General features: G+C 33.1%; 1 protein-coding gene across 3 annotated transcripts in view; it reads right to left on the reverse strand.

The window, feature by feature from the left end:
* The window catches only part of ALCAM (activated leukocyte cell adhesion molecule), a 196,382-nt gene that overhangs the window by 48,328 nt on the left and 126,793 nt on the right, over window positions 1-21,261 (reverse strand). For all 3 annotated transcript variants that reach the window (XM_037525621.2, XM_054700634.1, XM_054700633.1), the window contains exon 2: window positions 382-482. In XM_037525621.2, the coding sequence (XP_037381518.2) occupies window positions 382-482 (101 nt within the window). The remainder of the gene's footprint in view (window positions 1-381; window positions 483-21,261) is intronic.

The following is a 21,261-nucleotide window of genomic DNA, read 5'->3' on the forward strand; positions in this document are numbered from 1 at the left end:
TGGCCACTGGTGCACCTTGCCTTTGCAATAGCCATATCAAACAGAACCTGGGTATGTGGAGAGAGGTTACCTTACTACAATAAGCTCTGTACTATACTCCTCTAATATTACTCTGAAACTCTGCCTTTAATAATTAGTTGGCTTTTTCAGACTAATATGATCTCACAATTATGTGTTTATTGATTTTATTTTAAAATGGCATTTGTTATGTAAGACTTAGGAATATTCTCTGGCTATATTCAACATATTAATTCCACCTTGCTAAATTTGTACCCACACTTGGATATTGCCATTATGTTAATTTGAAATTTACATTTACTCACAGAAGGTATTTTAAATAAATGAGGGCAATTAGCCAAGTCAAAGGGAGGTCACACTTACATATTTCCATTTGCCAAACATGAGATTCTGAGGTACATCGTGTCGGCAAGGCATGATAATGGTATCTCCATATGCTGAATTTACAGTATACAATCCAAGACCTTTAGAAAATAGAAAAGAAAGATTTTTAAGTATTTTCTTAGAGTAGCAGAGCAAATGATTTCAGTTCAAGATGTATGTATATCTTAATGAAGGTAAACTATTATAATTCTATCTTAAATGACATATAACACCACAAAGCTTTAACATATTTTACTTAAATATCAACATCTCTTATTTAGCTACTAAACCCATATCACACAATTCAAATTTATAGACATCAAATTTTACCATGGAATAGATTAGTAGTGTATTCCAAAGGAACATACTAGAATCTGAGGTTGCATTTTCTCCCTGATTATATTGCACAGGAAAATTTTCCTCTATATTTCATTGATGTGTGGAACTAGGCAAGGATTAACATGTTTTCTTTAAAACTAGCTTTAAATGTATTTGTGTTTTTCATTTGAAAATAATGTCAAATTTATCTTCTGGAAAAGATTTATGAATATATTAAAAACTAAGAACTAATATATATAAGACCACAACCAAATTTTAAGGGAGATAACATGCATGACTCACTCTGTAGTTTTAATGGTCAAAGTACTAGTTTTAATTTTAACTGTACATAAAATATTATCATAGTAAAAATTTATAGTATGAAAATTCCTCCTAAAATATCATTTACAAAGTGATTATAGGCAATAAAACTTAAAAGATAGCTTGCTGCTACAGTACAGAAAACTTCCTGGTTTTACTTAATTGTCTATTGAGAAAAAATATAAAGAAATAATTAAATTGTCCAAAAAAGTTGCTGCATACATATGTAATACACTATTCAAATCTGTATATATTCATGAAATTTTAAAAACTAAGGCATTTAACTTTGCAATGGTACTGCAAAATTTTTCAGATTATTTTTACTTTATTTTATCTGCAAAGTTAGGATTAAATACTTTTACATTCAAATATATTTACAGGTGTAGCCCTGTAAATCTTACATAGTGTTGTAAACCAATCTTAACTCAATTTAAAACAATCCAATGAATAAAAATCTCAATTAAAAAACAAACCAGAAAACCCAGGTATCTTTACATTCAAATATCTATGAGGATATGTCCTAACTGGATAAAGAACATGAATAGATTATTTGAAATAGAGAAAAAAAAAAAGATATTTTGTCCACCAGGTGGTGCTAAAACAATGCTAAGGCAATCAGCAACACATAAATAAGGCCATTTTGTGACTGGGTGGATACCATCTTTCACTATTACCCATCAATCACAACACAATACAATTTCATATTGGGGTGAAGTCATTAACCATATTAAGGGAAAAAATAAAATACCTATTTTAAAATTCTGTAAGTTGAGAAAACTGCTTTGCTTTAAGCTATTTTGCCCCCAGTGAACAAAAATATGACAGACTGCACAAATTTCATGTACATATGCTACATAACTAGTCTCCAACATTTTTAACATTGTTAAAGTAAATAAAACAATATGTCATGAAAATATGTTTTACACTTGCTATTTGAGACAAGAGGTTTACTAAAAATTTTTATGAGTTCAAAGATAAAAAAATCTAAATAATTTTTAAATTACTTAGTGTTTCCTACATTGTATCCTTAATTCCTTTTAACTCAAACCATTAATGAGGATACAATAGTAAATAAAAAACTGACATTTTCAGAACTGTAGAAATAAAATTTGTGAGGGTTTAGATACATAGTTGCAGATACACAGAGATAAGAAGTTGCTGTTTATTCACAACACAGCATGTATATTCTACCTACTTTGGCTGCTAAATGTGGAACCATGTATTTTAAGAACTGTTCCTGCATGGCACATAGGCAGGTAATTCAAGCCAAGGAAACCATTTTGTGGTTTATTATTTTTGTTTAATCAATACATAGCAAGACACTTGAATATGTAATAACTGAAAGATGATATGGATCTGCACTTTAACTTATGGCAGGACATGTGCCTCTAATTATAAAAGCACACCTTCCAACAAATGATGATGGTTGGATGGGTCCCATGGTTGGCCAAGGTACTCAAAACTTGAGTACCAGTGTGTTCAATCCAGGTACAGGGAAATAAAAAAAATTCCTTTTCCAAAAAATTTATTTATTTTCTTTTTTATAATTTTTCTTTTCTCTTCCTCATATGATACACACACAAACACGTATGTGATACATATGTTTACCAAATTTTATAATAAATTTTAAGGTTGCATTAATTTCAACTACATAGTATATTATGTATGATGAAAAAAGCAAAAGAAAAATAACCATATATTTTCAATCTTTGTATCCCCAGGAACAAAGCCTGGCATGGAATGAGCACTAAGATAATTTCTCATTAGAATTTTGTGGCGTTAAATTTAAGTTTTTGATAATCAAGAAGAGTAGCAATGGAACCTTGAGAACTCTTATTCCCACTACATACTGCAAAAGGTTACAGATTGTCTTTGTATATGGAACATGAATGTGCACTTGGATGGCACTCTCAGTTTTGAAGAAAAATACAAAGCAAACATTTTTAAGAGTTCATGAATGAAACTACAGGAGATAGAATTTCTTCCTTCCTTTCAAGATAAATTAAAGATTATTTGTATCCTGTGATTTAGAACTAATAATATCAAATGCCTTTTCCCTTATTTATGAGGACCATCAAGCAGAGTTGTTTTTACAAGTATTTGAAAATTCATGGATTTGGCTTTTTAATGATAGCATGATACCCAAAATTAGCCCAGAAAGAACTCCTTAAATCATAACTTAAACAAAGGAAATAAATCATGTGTCAAGAAAAAAGGCAGTTACAGACAGCACTGGCACACAAACTGAGGTAGACTAAATGATAATCAGTGGGACAGCAGTAGGAGCTACAACAACCATAATGATTTTAGAAATAATATTTAAGTTTGCTGTAATCATTGACTTTTCTCCTCTGTCAAGGGTATAATGACTTACAGTTTCATACGAAAGGCTTTTCACCTGCGGGAGAGCTAATATCTATCCCCTTACGACTCCACCCGCCCTCCCCCCCCCATAAAGTGACTAAAAAGACTACTGTGATTTGGTAACAAATTAGCATTCTGATTTCCACACATGTCTCAGTGTTTGAGATGAAGTGCCAGCAAGATCCAAAGTACCTGTCAACACAGATGATTCTGTTTATACTTTTAATAGAAGCAAGATATTTTATCTTTGAATTGCCAAGAATGAATTTAATTTAGCTTATTAAAATTCCCCTATAAATTTCTCCCTGTATTATTTGCTGGTTAAATCACGCATGGCTTTGTAGCTTAGAAATTATTGGACACTATTGTCAATATAGTATGCCTATGATAACCTTTCTCAAAGAAACTAAATGTAAAATACGGACTTCACGTGTCTGTGCATATATGTGTGTATCTCAGTGTGGTACATGCTGTATCTATGTGTATATCCATTTGTAAGATACTTTATGATAAAAGTATTCTGTATTAAATGTGTTCCATAAATCAATGGTATTGTGAGTTATTAATAGTTACTTTCAAAATGTCCAGATAAAATAAACTATAAAAACGTGTCATACTTGTGAAAAAGTTTGTAATTATTTATTTAGTCTTTTTTTTTTTGGTAAAGAGTTATTAGCCAAAGCTAAAGTACAACAGAACTAGGAAGTCTACAATAAGATGATTCAGTGGAAGTACAATGTAACAGATAATTCTTCATCAAATAATTCTAACATATAGACTCTCAACTAAGTGATCATAAAATACAAGCTAGTTATAGTTACACATCTTGCACAGGAAATAATTTAAAGAGTCACTGAAAACAGATTCTAGTAAAATTCTGAAGCTAGTTGAACACTTTTTATTTCTAATTGAAATAATAAAAATGTAATGACATCAGGCATACTGGTGAGACCTCCTTTTTTCATATAATAGTCTTAAAGGCTATTAATTTCAGAGCCATCATTCTCTTTGCTGACATAGACATTTGAATTGAGGCAGCTTAAAATTTAGAATCTGCTACCACATTTCAAGCAGAAAAACAGCAAACAGAAAATAGGACGAGAATTAGTCTAATTTTACATGTCCTAGTTTAGTGTGGTTAGTTATTTTATATTGCACTATACTTTAATAACATCATCTTCCCTAAAATCATTTTTTAGGGCTCTGTAGCTGTGTTATGTGCCATAGGAGGGTTAATCACATTTATAATTAGCTAGATAGGATGATATAAGAACTAAAGTCTAGTGCTACAGAAATTTATTTCTGCAAATAAATTGTTGGGGAGGAAGAAGGTAGAAATGAGAGAGTGACCCTTTGAAATCACTTTCATATTTATTTGATTTTGGTGAAAAAGCTAATGTCATTAAATGCTGTATTAATGAATTAAGGTATGTACTACTCTAATTAAAAATGCAAAATGTTTTGCAACATCACTTTATAGTAGTGTTTTTCAATCTCATTATTATTGCTATTTTGGCTGAATAATTCTTTAACATGGGGAACTGTCCTGATTATGTTTAGCATCATTCCTGCCTCACCCCATTAAAAACCAGTAGTAGTCTTCATGACAAAAAAGTCTCCAGATATGACAAATGTCCCTTGCAACAGAATGTTCCTCCCTGAATGTCCCATCCACTAATAGTTGAGAACCATTGGTTTCTTTCATTTAATAAAACTGTGGTTTCTAAATAATCACTGTATAGGAATGAAGGGAAGGAGGAAGAAATGGTAGATGGGAAAGCCTGCTTATCATAAAATTAATTGCATCACAGAAACATATTATGTTGAGCATCTTGTATTATAGCAGATTGATTCCTGACTTTGAGAATCTGAGATTCAATCTCCACAGAACAGCAAATCTACATCATGTAAGACAAACAAGCACAAGTTACACATACTATGTGTGCTTTCACCATACATATCAACTATACATATCACATATTTCATTTAATATGAAAAATACAGTTTTATGGATAAAGGTGAATTAGTCACCTTTAAAAGTGTGTTACAAACCTATGTTTTTATTTTCAGTGACATAATTTTTTCTCACAACTCCTCCCAAACTTTATCGCATTAAACAAGAGTTTAATACTTCTGTCAACATTACATGATATATTTGAAGATTTGTGTGTGTGATATATAAGGACCAATAGCTCCAAAGTAATTTGAAACAGGTGGCAAATGGGAGAAGATAACTGAAGGAATCAAATTCTATTTGGGGAAATAAAAGGGTTTTTCTACCCCCTTTTTAATTTTCAATTTCCTTCAACAAACTTGGGTACTTGGAGTCTAGTTGGGTCTTTGTTAAGCTTCAAGTTGGATGCATGTGTCAACATTAACTTTCTACATTGCCTGTCACAAATCTTGGTGTATATGTATATATACATATGATTATACATACATATTTAAAAATAGTAACTCTTTCTTGCTTTGTTTCCACCAGTTATTACAATTCTGTAAGTGTGTTATGTCTTTTAGATAAATGGTTAGGCAACTGTAGAATGACATTTACAGGAAAAAAAGATCATCTTACTAAATTACAAAATATTGCATGTACCCAGGAATATGTTTTAAGATATGTGCTCTTTACTTCCAAGTTTGGTATATTACAATGTTTAAAAGATTTACTTTTTTAGTAAACTATAGGTTCATGTAATACTCTATATTATGTCACAGAAAACAAATCTATAAAATCAGAATAATTTATAATATATAGTATCAGTATTTGTGCTACTGTGCTGAAAATCACCTTCTCGATTTAACATTACCTGAGAGCCCATGATACCATAAGAAAGGAATGCTTTATGAGGCAGGATAAGTGATAATTCTTTCCAATTAATTTAGGTTTTTGCCCTATCGTCACTTCATTTTTATCGTTGTTCTTGGAGCCCATCTGTTCCAGCTAAATTCCTATATATTCTTTAAGGTCTATCTCAGAAATAAGCTATTTCAATTTAGACATTCAATCATGCATCATGTACTTACTGAACACCTACTACTGACAAAGTGGTAGATGCTCTTTGTGGGGAAAATACATAAATAAAATATCAAAAACAATTCCTCAAGGAACATAATGGAATTCATATGAACTCCTAACAGATAAAATAAGTGCTGTGGGAAAGTAGAGAAAGGAATCCTAGCAATGAGGTTAAGGATATTGGTAAAGGCTTCTCGGCAGGAATTGCATCTGAACTGAACACCAAATAAAAGTTTCCATGGCTGGGAAGGTAAGAAGTACCTCAACAGTCTGTCACAAGCAGGGACCATGGAAAGATACTGAGTGACTCTTGATTTTTCTCTCTTATAGAAAACTAATTTTTCAGTGTAGTAAGTCCTACCAGAGTAGATTTTTGTTCTTCATAACATGGCCTAAGACTAGCAGTTTCCCCCAAATCACAAATGTGCATAAAATGTCTCTAGTAAAATGCACCAGACTTAGACCTCTACTTTCTCTTTACTTTCATCACTCACTTTAGCATTTGGATTCTTTTGGGGGCCATTATAAAAAAGTGCATTTATAAAAACTTAATAGGAGCAGAATTGATTTAAAATCTTTTGCGAGTATTTTTTTTTAAAGATGTCTCATGTATTTTATGGGCAAATGTGTAGAATACACTATGTTTATTAAAATGTCTTAATTGAGGTCCATGAATGAACATTAAGGCATCTATAATTCTAAAACAAATTTTAAAATCTCCCAGCTGTAATATATTGAAATGTTTTTATATAAAGAGAATTACCACTTTTATCAGATTGTCAAAGATAACCTTGAATAAAAAATAAAATGTTTAAGATACATTCTGAATTGGACAGACCTTATGGGAGGACAAATTGAAGAAGTCAACATTTTACTCATTTTGAAATTTGTTTCAGCACCATGAAGCTTACAGGGTGTCAAAAATAATGGCTAAAATAAAGTTCCATGACACTTCATTGAAAAGAACTTTATACGATCAAATTCCTGTAGCCGAAACTTTTTTTTTTGCATTAAATATTCCAGAAGTCCATATACTATCCTGTGAAATTCTAAGAAATGCAGCAAGGTGGGAATAGGAGGAAGTTACAGTGATCAGACATCATTACATAAAATCTGTAACCTCCCCCGCCCCACAGCTATTATTGCTTTAAAAGCTTTTTAATGGAATTAATGTACATACAAAGCAGTGCACAGATCTAGACTTACATTTGAAATGTCACTAAAAGCACTAGGCTTTAGGGTTTCTTTGGCAACTCATCTCACATTCTTTGTTCTGAGTATGAGACTGGAATTCCCACACATTTGTACCACAAGGGACCTCTGTGTTACCAAGTTATCATTCCTCAGAGATGAGATTTTGACTAGACTATGGAGTCTATGCCAAACATGCCAAGACTCTCATCCTTTTGTGCGGACAAAAAAAATAAAGACACTTAAAAACACTCATGCTCTGTGTGTGTATGTGAATGTTTGGGTAGGGAGACAGAAAGAACACACGGAAACAAAATTTAAAAATGCTGTATATGGAAAGAAAAATATTCTACATTTTTATTTTATTTTTTTAAAGATTTATTTATTCATGCATACAAGAACTGGGGTACAGGCCAGAGGTGTGTGGGGGGGTAAGAGGATTACCAGAGTGGGGAACAGAACAGGCAGATCGACTGAAATACACTGCTGAGGGAGCAGTGGGCGAGTCAGGAGAGGTCTGCTGTGCCATGTGGGTAGCTCCCTGGCTGGAGATTGAACCTGTGCTGCAGTGGCAGCAGATAGTTTCATAGGTTGCGTCTTAACCCCTTGAGACACCAGGGAGGCCCTTACATTTTTATTTTAAAGTGTCTTAGATTATAATGTGAAATGGACGTCTAAGCTATTTTTCTTTATACTATATAGTTTACTCATTATAAAAACTAAAAATATGCACTTAATTTATGTTGGCTGAAGTATAGTTGGCTACTTTCTACTAACACACCGCTTCTAATTATCTAGAACTTGATGCTGTGTCTTTAGTGTACTCATATAAAGAAAACCTGCTATGTACACAATTAGTCAATACAATGAAAATAATCAGTAAAATATTATTTTTCTGTTATCCTACCCCAATTTAGTTTCTTGCACTAGGTCAAGAAATACATCCACTGTATTAAATTCTGAGGACTTCATTTGGAAACTACCTTAACTAAAGAGGTAGGTGGGAAAAAGTGAAATTTGAAAGCTCCCCCACATTAAAATACTGCAAAAGAAAACAAATATGCTTTATTGCTCTGAATATTTTTTCATCATAAAAGTCCATATTTAAATACTTAAATGTATCAATCCTATATAAAGGTACATTTTCCTGTGCATTTTGCCATATCAGTTGTATGGAAAGTAAATAAAATTATTATAACAAGAAGAAAAGGGCCTCCCTGGTGGTGCAAGGCATTAAGACACAGCACTACGAGGCTATCTGCAGCCACTGCAGTACAAGTTCGATTCCCAGCCAGGAAGGTGACCCACATGGTGCAGCAGACCTCTCCTGTCTCGTCCACTGCTCCCCTCAGCAGTGTATTTCATACATCTGCCTGTTCTGCTCTGCACTCAGTCTCTGGTGAATCTTCTCACACACACCCCCACCCACATCTCTGGCCTGCACCCCAGCTCTTGTATGCATGAATAAATATATCTTAAAAAAAAAAAGAACTGTATCATATTCATGAAAATACTATCAATAGGAAAGCAGGCACAACACTTCACAACAGTTCTTAAGTGCATCATCTGGTATTTAGGCTAGAGTCTGTCTTCATAAAGAGTTCACAGCTATTGACATTGTTAATTTTGTTTTCTGCAAATAATTTAATGCCATGAAAACAAAAAGACCTCTTGATGAGAACATCAAAGCTGTCCTTAATAACACTTCCAGGGCCTCCCTGGTGGCGCAGCGATTGAGCGCTGGGTTGTGAAGCTGCCCGCAGCCTCTGCAGCACCGGTTCAATCCCCGGCTGCTTCCCGGCCACCTGAGGAGGGTCCCACATGGTGCACAGACCTCTTCTACAGCCCGCTGCTCCCCTCAGCAGTGTACTTCAGTCCTTCTGCCTGCTCTGCTCCCTGCTTTGGCTCTGGTGAATTCTCTCACCTTCCTGTGCTTCTGACTGTACCCAGTGCTTGTATAAATAAATAAATAAATCTTAAAAAAAAAATAACACTTCCAAACCCCCCAACAACAAATTCCTGTTAGCTTTAATATTCCCCAAAGTGTCTTAGAAAAAAATATAACCACAAAGACTTTCAGTCAATAAGATCATCGTTTTCAGAATTTCTGTTAATAACAATTTATGCTAATTGTATTTATTCAACATTTAAAGTAATATTCAACAGCATTAGAAAATTTTATTTTATAAGTGATGTTGTGAATTACCAGAGATGGCAAATGGCTTGTTATGGCCACGGAAAAAGCAAATAGCAGACTTTGCTCCTGGATTGGTTGAGTGATCTTGTCCAGTATGCTTGCTTCTGATATATTCCATATTAAATATCTCACTGGGTACCAAAACATGTTTACATAGGTTGAAAGAGCTTTTTGCTCTCTTACTCGCATGAATCCCAATTAGCATTTCCTATGTCTCCTGAGGATATAGATTTGTATAATCAAATATGGTAAATAATAAAGGTTAAAAAGCTACTTAATAGGTTTTTCCACATATTCAAGGCAGACTGCTGGCTGATTTCTGAGACTTAGAGTTGTGTAAATTCCAAGCTTTTAATTGACAACTCCCTAGAGGATTTGTAATATAAGTTAAGGTCATAGAAAGAACTACAGCACTTTTCTCTTTCTTTAAGAAAAATCAGCTTACTAAAAAGACCTAGCTTCTAGCTTTGAGGGGGTGGGAGAAACAGAAAATTTATCCATGACAATTTTTTTGAAAGAGACATTTTGAGAAAAATATTTTACTATTTGGACATTCTTCCCTTTTAATGGTTTCCAAATTTGTTTTCTAATATGGCTAAATTATAGCTATCCTGTACGGCAGGCAGCAACCCCACCTAACCAAAAAATCATACTCAAATGAATTGTCCGCAGTGGCAGCCACTGAAGTAACTTTGGAATGCATGAACTTAGAGGTAATACTGTCACCTATTAATATTAACAATAACTTTTCATATATTCCATTTTTCTCTGACAGTCATTGTTCTTAATTGGCGAGTGGGAGGCAAGGTGGGAAAGAGAATGAGATAATTTAGGAAAGCAATGAGAGGAGATGAGAAATATAGGAAGCTGTATTAAAAATGTAGTTTTATCATTTCTATGTGTGTCAGAATGGAGGAATGCCTTAAAGAACTTGAAAAATCTGAACCTGAAGTTGTCTCTAGCTATGAAACATTTCCTGACTCCTATAGATTTTAATTCTTTGAACACTTCAGTGTATAGGCTAAGAAGCTATGTTGTAGTTTAGGAAATGCTCTAATGTCCCACAGGAGAAGTTTTTGGAAAACTAGTAAACATAGACAAAGTAGGTGCCTTAGCCTCCCTCCTCCCAGAAAAAGATGGATAAAGTAAACAAAATTTTAGAACAGGAAAATGGCCCTTCCTTACCCTGTAATCACACAGAAACTTGGGCATATGGGCAGTGTTGTTAAACTCCAAACACTAACACCTCTCCTGAGAAGGAAGTGGCATTCAGTTAGTGTTCAAGTCTTAATGAAGTCTGTAACATATTTCATCTGCTTCTGTGTCACATGCTCACATCCTTATTTAAAGCATCAAGTAAATAAATGTTCTTGGTTTATTATTATTAGAAAAATATGTGATATGACTGATATGAAAATGTACCTCCCATTTCAGAGAAATGCCAAATGCTGCACTTGGAAACCCATCACAAGATTTGTGCTAAAGCTATAGTTTTGCATGAGCTGTTCTGGCTCATTACTGAGCACAGGATATGAAAACAGGCAGGTTCTGAAAGTCAAGGGACATCTCTGAAGGTTGATGGCTCCAGAACTCCCCTGCATGATGTCTTCCTTAGAATCTGACAGTCACTCACTCTTCCACACACTATTCCTTCCTGCCTCCTTCCATTGGGGAAGGATTACATGGCAGTCTCACGATCCTCTCAGCTGCCATCTCAATCCTGCTTCATTTTCTCCTCACATTGGTTTTTCTCTCAGTACAATTCTTACATGTTGAAGCCATTTTGGCATCTACTTCTTTTGGATCCTGACAAACACATGGAGGAAATTAGCTAGATCATAACTATATTGATCCTATGATGTTACTAGACCACTAGATTCCAGAAAATCAGGATTTTAATATGACTATAGTTAAAAAAATACATTTTGATTTAGAAAGGGGCTAGCTAAATTAAAAGCTAATATATATATATGTATATATATAAAAGCAATAACAGTAATAATAATGGAGTACACTATAGTTTAAAATGATCTTTTATATGCATAGTATGGTTTTAGATTTGGGCTTCACAAGGCCCCTGTACAATGAGCAAATACGCCTATATGGTGAACAAATATTATGATACCTAATTTTACTGATAAACCACTGTTCCCCCTGCAAAGTCAAGAGACTAAAATCATCAAGTCAGTATGTTATATCATGAAGCCAGAGCTCAAAATTAACTTTCAGGTCCAATTATTATCACTATTCAATAAATAAAAATTATTACACATTCTTATTTCATTTTATATTTTGGCTGATTTAGGAATACTGTTTGAAAGTGTTAAATTTTTTCCACATTTAGACTTAAAAAAATCTTATGGAGGAACTAGAAAGAAATAAACTAAACATATTTGATCACCTCTCTTGCCATAGGATGTTAGGTAGCAATTGCGTCTATGTTACCAAGAAATAAGCTAAATCCTTTTTATGATAGTTCATCTAATACTTAAAATAACATAGAAAAATGTATGTAACTGAGGAGATAAGGTTTCTCTCCAAAAAGGAACTAGAGATACAATAAGGCTCTTTGAATTAGACAAAGGCACTTGGTCCAGGTAGAGTAGTACTTTTTCTATGTGTTTCAAATATGTAGCACAGAAATAGCAGTAGTGTAGGCTACCAAAAAATAATATTGAATAGATAAAATGAAATGGCTAGGATTCAAATCAAGTCTAACTTTAAAGAGTGTGTTGTTACTCTCCACCAAAAATATATTTCAAAATTGCAACTTCTAAGTGTATTGAAAATTTAAGTTCATGAAAAGACATACACATAAATATTATAGCTGCTTTATTCATAATTGCCAAAATTTAGAAGCAACTCAGATGCCCTTCAGTAAGTGAATGGATAAAGGATGTAATACAGTCAAACAATGGAATATTATTCAGCAAAAAAAAAAAAAAAAAAAGAACTATTTCAAGCCATAAAGGACAAGGAGGAATCTTAAATGCATAATACTAAGTGAAAGAAATCAACAGGAAAAGACTATATGCTTTATGATTCAAACTATATGACAAACTATATGAAAAGGCAAAACTATGGAGAGAGTAAAATTATAAAGGGATGCCAGAGACTCAGAGGAGAGAGGGAGGGGCCGATATAAGTAGCACAGAGACTTTTAGGGCACTGGAATTATTCTGATACTATCATGGTGAATACAAGTCATTATACAATTATCAGAATTCACAAATTGCACAATACAAAGAAAGAAATCTACCATAAATTGTGGACTTTAGTTAATAATAATAATAATAATAATGTACCAATATTGGCTCATCAATTGTAATAAATCTACCACACAAATGAAATGTTAATGCTTAGGAAAAGTAGGTGGTAGGGAGTGGTGGGGGAGTAGATAGGAACTTTGTACTTTTTGCTCAAGTTTCCTGTAAATCTAAAACAGATCTTTAAAAGATTCTATTAATTTTAAAAAAGTGAATTCACATAGTGTTTTCAGCCTATGGTATGCCTTCTGTGTTCAGATCATCTCATCTAAATTCACTTAGTTACAGTGGAGAGAAGGACATTAAAATCTTCAAAGGCAAAGCTCTGTATTCACAGGCAAAGGTATCTCAGTTCTGGCTGCTGAATCCCCAGGAGATCTCAGCAGTGCTGACAACACCAACACTTTCCCTGAACAGTGTCCTGGTGGCCATGCTGCAGCCAGCAATTGCTGTTTTATGGTTATATTTCCCACATAGTCCCAACCCCACTGAGATGCTAACACATTTGGTTGATCTTTTCATTTAAAAAAGACAATGTCTTTGATAATTTCATGGTTACTGCTCAGGGAGATAATGACACTCAAAATTTCCCTAAACTGTATCTTTAATATTACCGCTTTGGCTCTGCTATTTTTAACAGCTTTTAAAGACAATAGCGCTGTTAAGGTTAAAAAAAGTTCACTCTTCCTACACATTAAAAGAATACCAAGTTACAGAGATTGAGCTGAAAGAGTTTTAGAAAGACTGCAGATTTTATCATGTCTTTTGTTTATGAATCTCATTTCAGTTCTGTAACTGAAAGTACTCCTAAAAACTTTCCCTCAGCAAGGAATTAATTGGAAAACAAACAAACAAACTAAATAGAAAAGACTGAAGTAGTCAGACTGTGTCACTGCCTGAAAATCCAATAGTAATTTTCAAATTAGTTCCCTCTTATGAGTCCTACAACTAACAGAATAAGTGCATGTTCCTAAATAATTTTACTCTCTGTGTATATGGAATAGACAATAAACAGTATCTCTGGAACCAAGCTTAAAATTTTTCTTTATCTTTTGGAATTGTAGGCACCTTCAACATACAAATATGATAATTGGCATATTTAATCAGTACATATGTACTAAATAACTTCTAGGTAGAGTTTGTTATTATATCCATTGAGTCTCATGTCTAATTTTAACATGATGCTATTCTACAAAGTCTTGTGGAGGTTATTCTAAAAAGAAAATATCTAGTACATCCTATCAAATGAGTAACCCAAGGTAAACATGTAAGATCAAGGAAAATAATACATATGTACTTTAGAAAAATATCATTATATAAATGTGCTATTCATTCCAAAACTTTGTAGCTATAAGAGATTTTGTGATAATATATATAGGGAAAACACTGTACTAAACTAAAAGTGAAAAAAAAAAGCCCAACATATAAAAGATATATGCTAAACATCTAGAACTTCAGAGTGCATCTCATCAGAATTAAATGCTCTTAAAACTGACCTGTGCCAAATACTACTTACTTTTTGGTAATATTTTTTATTTATTTATTTATTTTTAAAGATTTATTTATTTATACAAGAGCTGGGGTACAGGTTGAAGCATGGGAGGGTGAGAGGATTCACCAGAGACAGAGAGGGGAGCAGAACAGGCAGAGGGACCAACAACGCTGCTGAGGGGACCAGCGAGTGAGGCAGGAGAGGTCTGCCGCACTATATGGGTATCGCCCTGGCCGGCCAGGAATCGAACCCGCACTGCAGAGGCTGCAGACAGCTTCACAGAGTTGCGCTCAATCCGCTGCACCACTGGGAAGGCCCAATAATTTTTATAACTTTAGAAAATCAAATTTCCCTTAATCCAAATGTTCTAATGCATATTACTTAAAAGTACATTGGATATAAAGCTATTGAATGGTAATATATTATACAATATAATAATATATATACCATATAATATAATAGGAAGATGGGTATTACAGTCACAAAATACCACTTCATGCCTGTGAAGAGGGCTAGTACCAAAAAGTCAAAAGAAAATAAGCATTGGTAAGGGTATGAAAAAGAGAGAAACTCCTGTGCAGTGTTGGTGATAAGCTTTTGCATGTATTATGCAAAGGCAAATGGAGGTTCTCAAAAATAAAAATAAAAATAATATATGATCAAGAAATTCTACTTCTAGATATATATCCAAAGGAAAAGTAATCAGTTTGTCAAAGAGATATTTGTACTTGCAAGTCATTACATTTTTTACAGTATGCAAGATAAGCCAACAATTTAGAAATCTATCAACAAGTAGAATGCATGAAGAAAAAATATATATATACATACACATATCACACAAAGAGAACGCACAAAGAAAATGTTACATATAATCATATATATAATAAATATGTAGAATGTTACTCAGACTTTAAAAAAGAAGGAAATCTTGCTATTTGTAACAATATGAATGAACCTTGACATTATGCTGAGTAGAGTAAGTCAGACACAGAAAGACAAATATTGCATGATGTCTTTAAGTAAAAAATCTTAAAAAAACAAACAAAACCAAACTCAAAGTAAAGAAAGAAGAACAGTGGTTACTATAGGCTAGGCGTGGGAGAAGTAAATAAAATTTCAATTATAAGATAAATACATTTTGGAGGTCTAATACATGACTCAGTCACTATAATTAATGACAATGTATATATAATTATAAAAGAGTAGATTTCAAGTGTACCCACCACCAACAAAAGGTAATTTTCTGAGGTGCTCTTCATTAGCTTGACTGTGGTAATTATTTCACAATGTATGCATATATATATATATATATATAAACATCACATTGTACAACTTAAATATAATTTTTATTTGTCATTAATATATCAGTAGAGTTCAACAATGTTAGCTGTTAAACATTTTTAGCTTTTATTTAGTAGAATGAAAGAAACAACGTGCATCTTAACCCCCTGCACCACCAGGGAGGCCCTTTTTGGTGTATTTTAAGGAGAGCAGTGAAGTGGACATATTATTTTTTGCTACTGAAATTTGTCTTTTGTAATGGAGAACAACCAATTAGAGAAGGGATTAAGGGAAGGTAACCTTGATAGGAAGTTAAAATGTTTAGAAGGTCATGTAAAAGTAATGAAATACTGTGGGGAAATGAAGATGAAGCATAATAAGGAAAAAATGTCTCCAAAGTGGAATCAACATGAACTTCAGTTGATTTGCACACTATGCAACTACAAAGTTCACATTTCCCAATATAGCTAAGTACACTGCTCAAGTGAAAAACAGCTAATACTGACTTAAAGCACATCATATACTACGTGTGAAATCACACACTTACAGGCAAATAGGAAAGCTGCCTTTTTTGTGTTAGCTTTTGGAAAAGCTTGAGACTAAATAAGCAGAACAGTCCAAAGCAAATATTAACTCTGATGGTGTTAGGTGCCTGGATTTCTAAATGCAAATTGTTAATGTAACATGCATTTTGGTTTTAACACATGCAAGCCCTTTTCAGCAAACACTACAAACTACAGAAAGAGAAAAGCCCTAAGCTGGAACTTAATCAGTCCTAAAGAAATATTACTGTTTTTTTTTTTTTAAAGTTTTGTGCTTACCAATTAAAACTTTGCTAATAAAAGCACAAAATGAAATGAAAAAAATCTACAATATTAAGTTTTTCAGTCACGAGTAACTTTTATTTTCTAGAGCAGGTTCTTAATTCATTTGTGATGCCAAAAGTATTTCTGAAAGCACTGATGAGTAGATCAAGAACCTCATACAAGTTGTGATATAAAATACAAAGCCATTGTGCTAATATTATTTAAACATTCCAATTGAAGTGATAGTGTTAACCAAAGATGGTCACCAAAGACTGCTTACTTTGGTGAATTTCAGTTTTGACTTGATGCAACTCTACATAGGGAGAGGGTGGAAAATATGATTTATGTGTCTTTCAAATATCTCTTTCCAAAGTTGCTAGCTTGGATTTAGCAGTCTCTGGTGTTCTTTCGTCTTTCCTTGCTGCACAAAAGGGTAATTGAGCAATCTGTGCTCTTCTCTGTAGGGAAGTCAATCCATCCCACTAACTTACACCTGCCTGGCTGATGGCCTCTCTCCTATTCACTATTTAGTTGCTTTTGTGTGCTCTCCTTAAATGCCCTGACTAGGAAAATGATGTTCAAAATGATGACCTCAGATCCCCAGGATCATGGACAGTGATGTCCACCCAGATCTTTAGTCTTAAAATACTTGCCACTGATGTTATTAAGCAGATGTTAAGATGTCTTTATTAAAAATCCAGTACAGAATATCAGTTCTGTAACTCAGAGTTGAAAGAACCCTGACATATGAATTAGAAGATCAGGTTTCTTTTCTCATTTCTATCTCTGAAACACCGTGATATTTTTTTCCTGGGTCTCAGTTGATTCATATATAATACGGTACAAAATAAGGCTTAAATATTTTAGGATTCACATTCCCCAATATGAGGAAAGCATACAGTTAATTTTCAGTTGGGATTTATAGCCATATTACATTTGTGTCTGGACTGGCCAAAGCTCAATAAAAGAGAATATGTCAGATTTCTTATTTTCATTTTATAAATTAATTTGCTGCTGGAGTTTCCACTGAATTTTTTAGTAACTTGATATTGAACAAACTGTATCAATTGATGAGTGTTTTTAGATATGAGTTCACTTCAGTTTAGTGGACTTAGGTGCTTAGATGTGGGGTGTGCTATGGCAACAAGTGGAGGACCCTAACTTCTAAAATACAAAAATGATGTAAACCAACATTACCTCAATAAAAATATTTTTAGAAAAGATTGATCTCATAGACATCAGCATTTATTTTGGCTGCTCAGAACCTCTGTGTTTCCCATGGGTTCATGGGTTCTTGGCTGGGGCTCTGAATGGTTGAGGTTGCCAGATAAGAAGCTTCTGGTTCTATGAAATATTTGTTATTGGGCTTTTATAATAAAATACCTAGTGATTTAGAGACACTGTGTATTAGAATGAAAAATTACATTAGATATTATTTAATGCAGATCACTTCATATAACATAGGAGGTGGAGGGCAAAACAATTTTTAGTATTAAAAGCAGAACTGACATAAGGAAACAACTCTTTTTACTGTCAGTTCCTATATTCTTTTATTAGCTATGCCTTTGTTCTAAATTGTCTTGGTATTTTTAAGCTACTGAATTTTTGGAAGTTTGACAAAAATGACAGTGTGACCAAGTGTTTGTGTATTTGTGCAAGTGTTTGTGCTGGTACACATAATGAAGTATGGAATGATTCTTTTTTCCCCACTATTAAATTATAAATCACAGTATCAGCATTTTCTTCCTATTTTGTAAAGTTGGAGAAAAAAATCTCTTTTTTTTTTCCCACCAGCCACCTGAGAAAAATTTTGGAAGAGAAGGTTTTTTAAAGTGTCATCTGACTATACTACACTAAAAACTTATGTCTTTTAAACACGGAACCCTAAAATAAAAAGAAAGAAGGGAAAGAGAGTGAGGGGGTAGAAGGATAGAAGGGAGGAAAAAAGAAGGAAGAAAGGATAGAACAAAGGAGGAGTGGGGAAGAAGGACAAATTGACTAGGAGAAACATCAATCATTAATATTGTTACTAATATTAAGTAGGTGAGGCAATTTTTGTATTTCAATAGTTTCCTCCCATCGTAAAAACTATAATTAGTTTGTGGGTAAGTCAACATAGATATTGCAACTGCAACTTTATGACAGCAGGGCAAGGTTGGCTAAATGGGTCACTTCTGTTTTAAGTGATGGTGTGATGACAGACATTATTGTTTCCCTTAAACATTTCACTTTCAATTTACCAACACAACTAATATAAAATATTTTGACATTCAGATGTATGACAGCTTTGCTTTGATATTTAATACTTAGGTGTTGAGAATAGAAAAAAGTGGTTGCCTATTACAAATTCTCAAATCACCACCCTGGAAACAAAATGGAGCAAGGAACTTGAGATTATAATACTTCATTTTAATAAAGTATAAATAATGAAATAAAGGTAGTCCATATGTCTTATCTTAGAAAATCCAGATTTTAATTTTTTATTACTTAATAACTTTGTGCAATGTTAATATTTAACAACATGAAAAGTGAAGTATATATTTTCCCTTGATTAAGAGAAATTGGCTTTATTTGTAGATTTATTCTCATGACATTCATGATGATGTACAGTGGGAATCCCAGAGAATAAATTCTACTGTCAATTAATGTGGAAGCTGTACTGGTAAACCAAGTATAACAACTAAGAAATAAATTGGGAGAGTTTAATCAAATATGCATCCTAAAGAAAACTTGCAATGAGGCTCCTCAGTAGACTGTGTGATTGAAGCCAACTAACGCACACTGAACTTCTACAAATAGGCTCTACTAATAAAGCGGTTGTTAGGGGAAAGTAATTTGAAATAAGAAAAGACAGCAGATATTATATTAATTTAAGGGACCAGTATTAGTACAGCAATTCTAAAATCCAATTTTAATGAGTATTTTCCTATGGGGATTCCTAAACTTAAGTGAAGATGCTATAAAGAAGACTGTAGAAGCAAGTTAGAATTTAGATCATTTTGGAGAAGCTGGTCTCTCTAAAAATCACATTATCTTTCCAACATAGGATCACAAGGAAATATGTTTGGTTCTACTTGCCATACTGCTAATGTTTACCCTACTTAATCATTTGCATTTAAACAATTACATCAAACAACCACCTCTCTACCCCCAGTAGATTTTAATCAACAAACAGAATTAAATAGTATCCAGAAGGATAGACATGAATTGCTTCAGAGAACATATTTTCAAGGTCCAAAAATTATTTTTAAGCAAAATGGTATAAAAGGACTTCCCTACACATAGAGTGGGTATCAAAGGCATGTTAAATTGTGTGAAATTTTGGCTATAAATTTGGAAAGACTAAACATACCTATTAATCACTGGGTCCATTTACTAAACTGACAATACTATAGACAATATTACAGGTGAAGAAAAACCACATTTATTCTACATTATTTTTTAAGCTGAAATTTAATAGTCTAGACTTATCTTCAGTCTTAACTGGTAAATCACATAAATTTGTGGTCTCATTTTCTCTAAAGCTAATTGTTCTTCGATGCTATAAAAACGTTAAAATATTTTTATATTTTAAAATATTTCCTAGCTCATAGATATTGAAAATACAGGGTCTCCACTTAATATGACTTTGGAACTTCTACTCTGCTTAGATTTTTACAGGGATTTAAACTTAATTTCTATTCAGCTGGTATATTTTAAACACTTTCATGAATTCAGAATTAATCTCATGATATTATACTATTGTTATTTATTGCCATTTATTTACTTAAAAAGGTGAGATAAGTTGTGTCCTTCCTATTGTTGAACATATACATCATTTTGAACATACATCAGTACATTAACAAAACTCTGAAAGATATTAATATTTATGTAACATAGTAGACTGTTTTACTCATTTTAGAGCAGTTTATGATGGAACAAAATCTATGGGAAAGTTTTAAAGGCATGGTACAATATTCCAAATTACATTCCTGCCTACTAGAATAATATAGTAGGAATTTAACAAGAGATTAAATTGTTCAAACTAAAAAGGTTTAATTTGTTTCATTGCTGACTCATTCTGTGGTTCCAAAGGTTATTAGTTGTATATTTTTTTTATAAGATTCCTTAAACGCTAGTTGCCTCTCTTGTAGAGAGCAGAGTTCTAGGCATAAAAAAATGGAATACTATTTGAATTTCCACTAATGAACAAAACTAGTATCTTATTATCTGACACAGAAGATAGCAAGACATACTACTAACACACACACAAAGCAGACTAGCAACCATAACAGGTTGGTAATAAGATTATAGAACTTAAGGCTAATTGCACTGGGATTTTTTTTGTTTAATTTAATTATGACTTGGGTCCTGAATAGGTTATCACAGTGTTCATGCAGTTAATTTTTGAAAATCTTCTCAGTTGTGCTGATGTTTCACATTTTGGTTTGTCTGACAGGAAGTACAGAATAGTGAGGCAGGGTGTACAGAAATTGGGGAAAGAATCCAGGGTTTGGTATTCAAATATTTTGGTTTGAACCCTAGCATCATGGCATCATTCCTTAAAATTGAATATATGTTATACACCATTATGCCTCTCTATTTCACAAACTGTAAAATGGGAATAACTGTATCTATCTTTCAGCAAT

Source organism: Talpa occidentalis, unplaced genomic scaffold (assembly GCF_014898055.3).
Source record: "Talpa occidentalis isolate TD23 unplaced genomic scaffold, MPIMG_talOcc4v2.1 talOcc4.4, whole genome shotgun sequence".
Taxonomy (NCBI): Eukaryota; Metazoa; Chordata; class Mammalia; order Eulipotyphla; family Talpidae; genus Talpa; species Talpa occidentalis.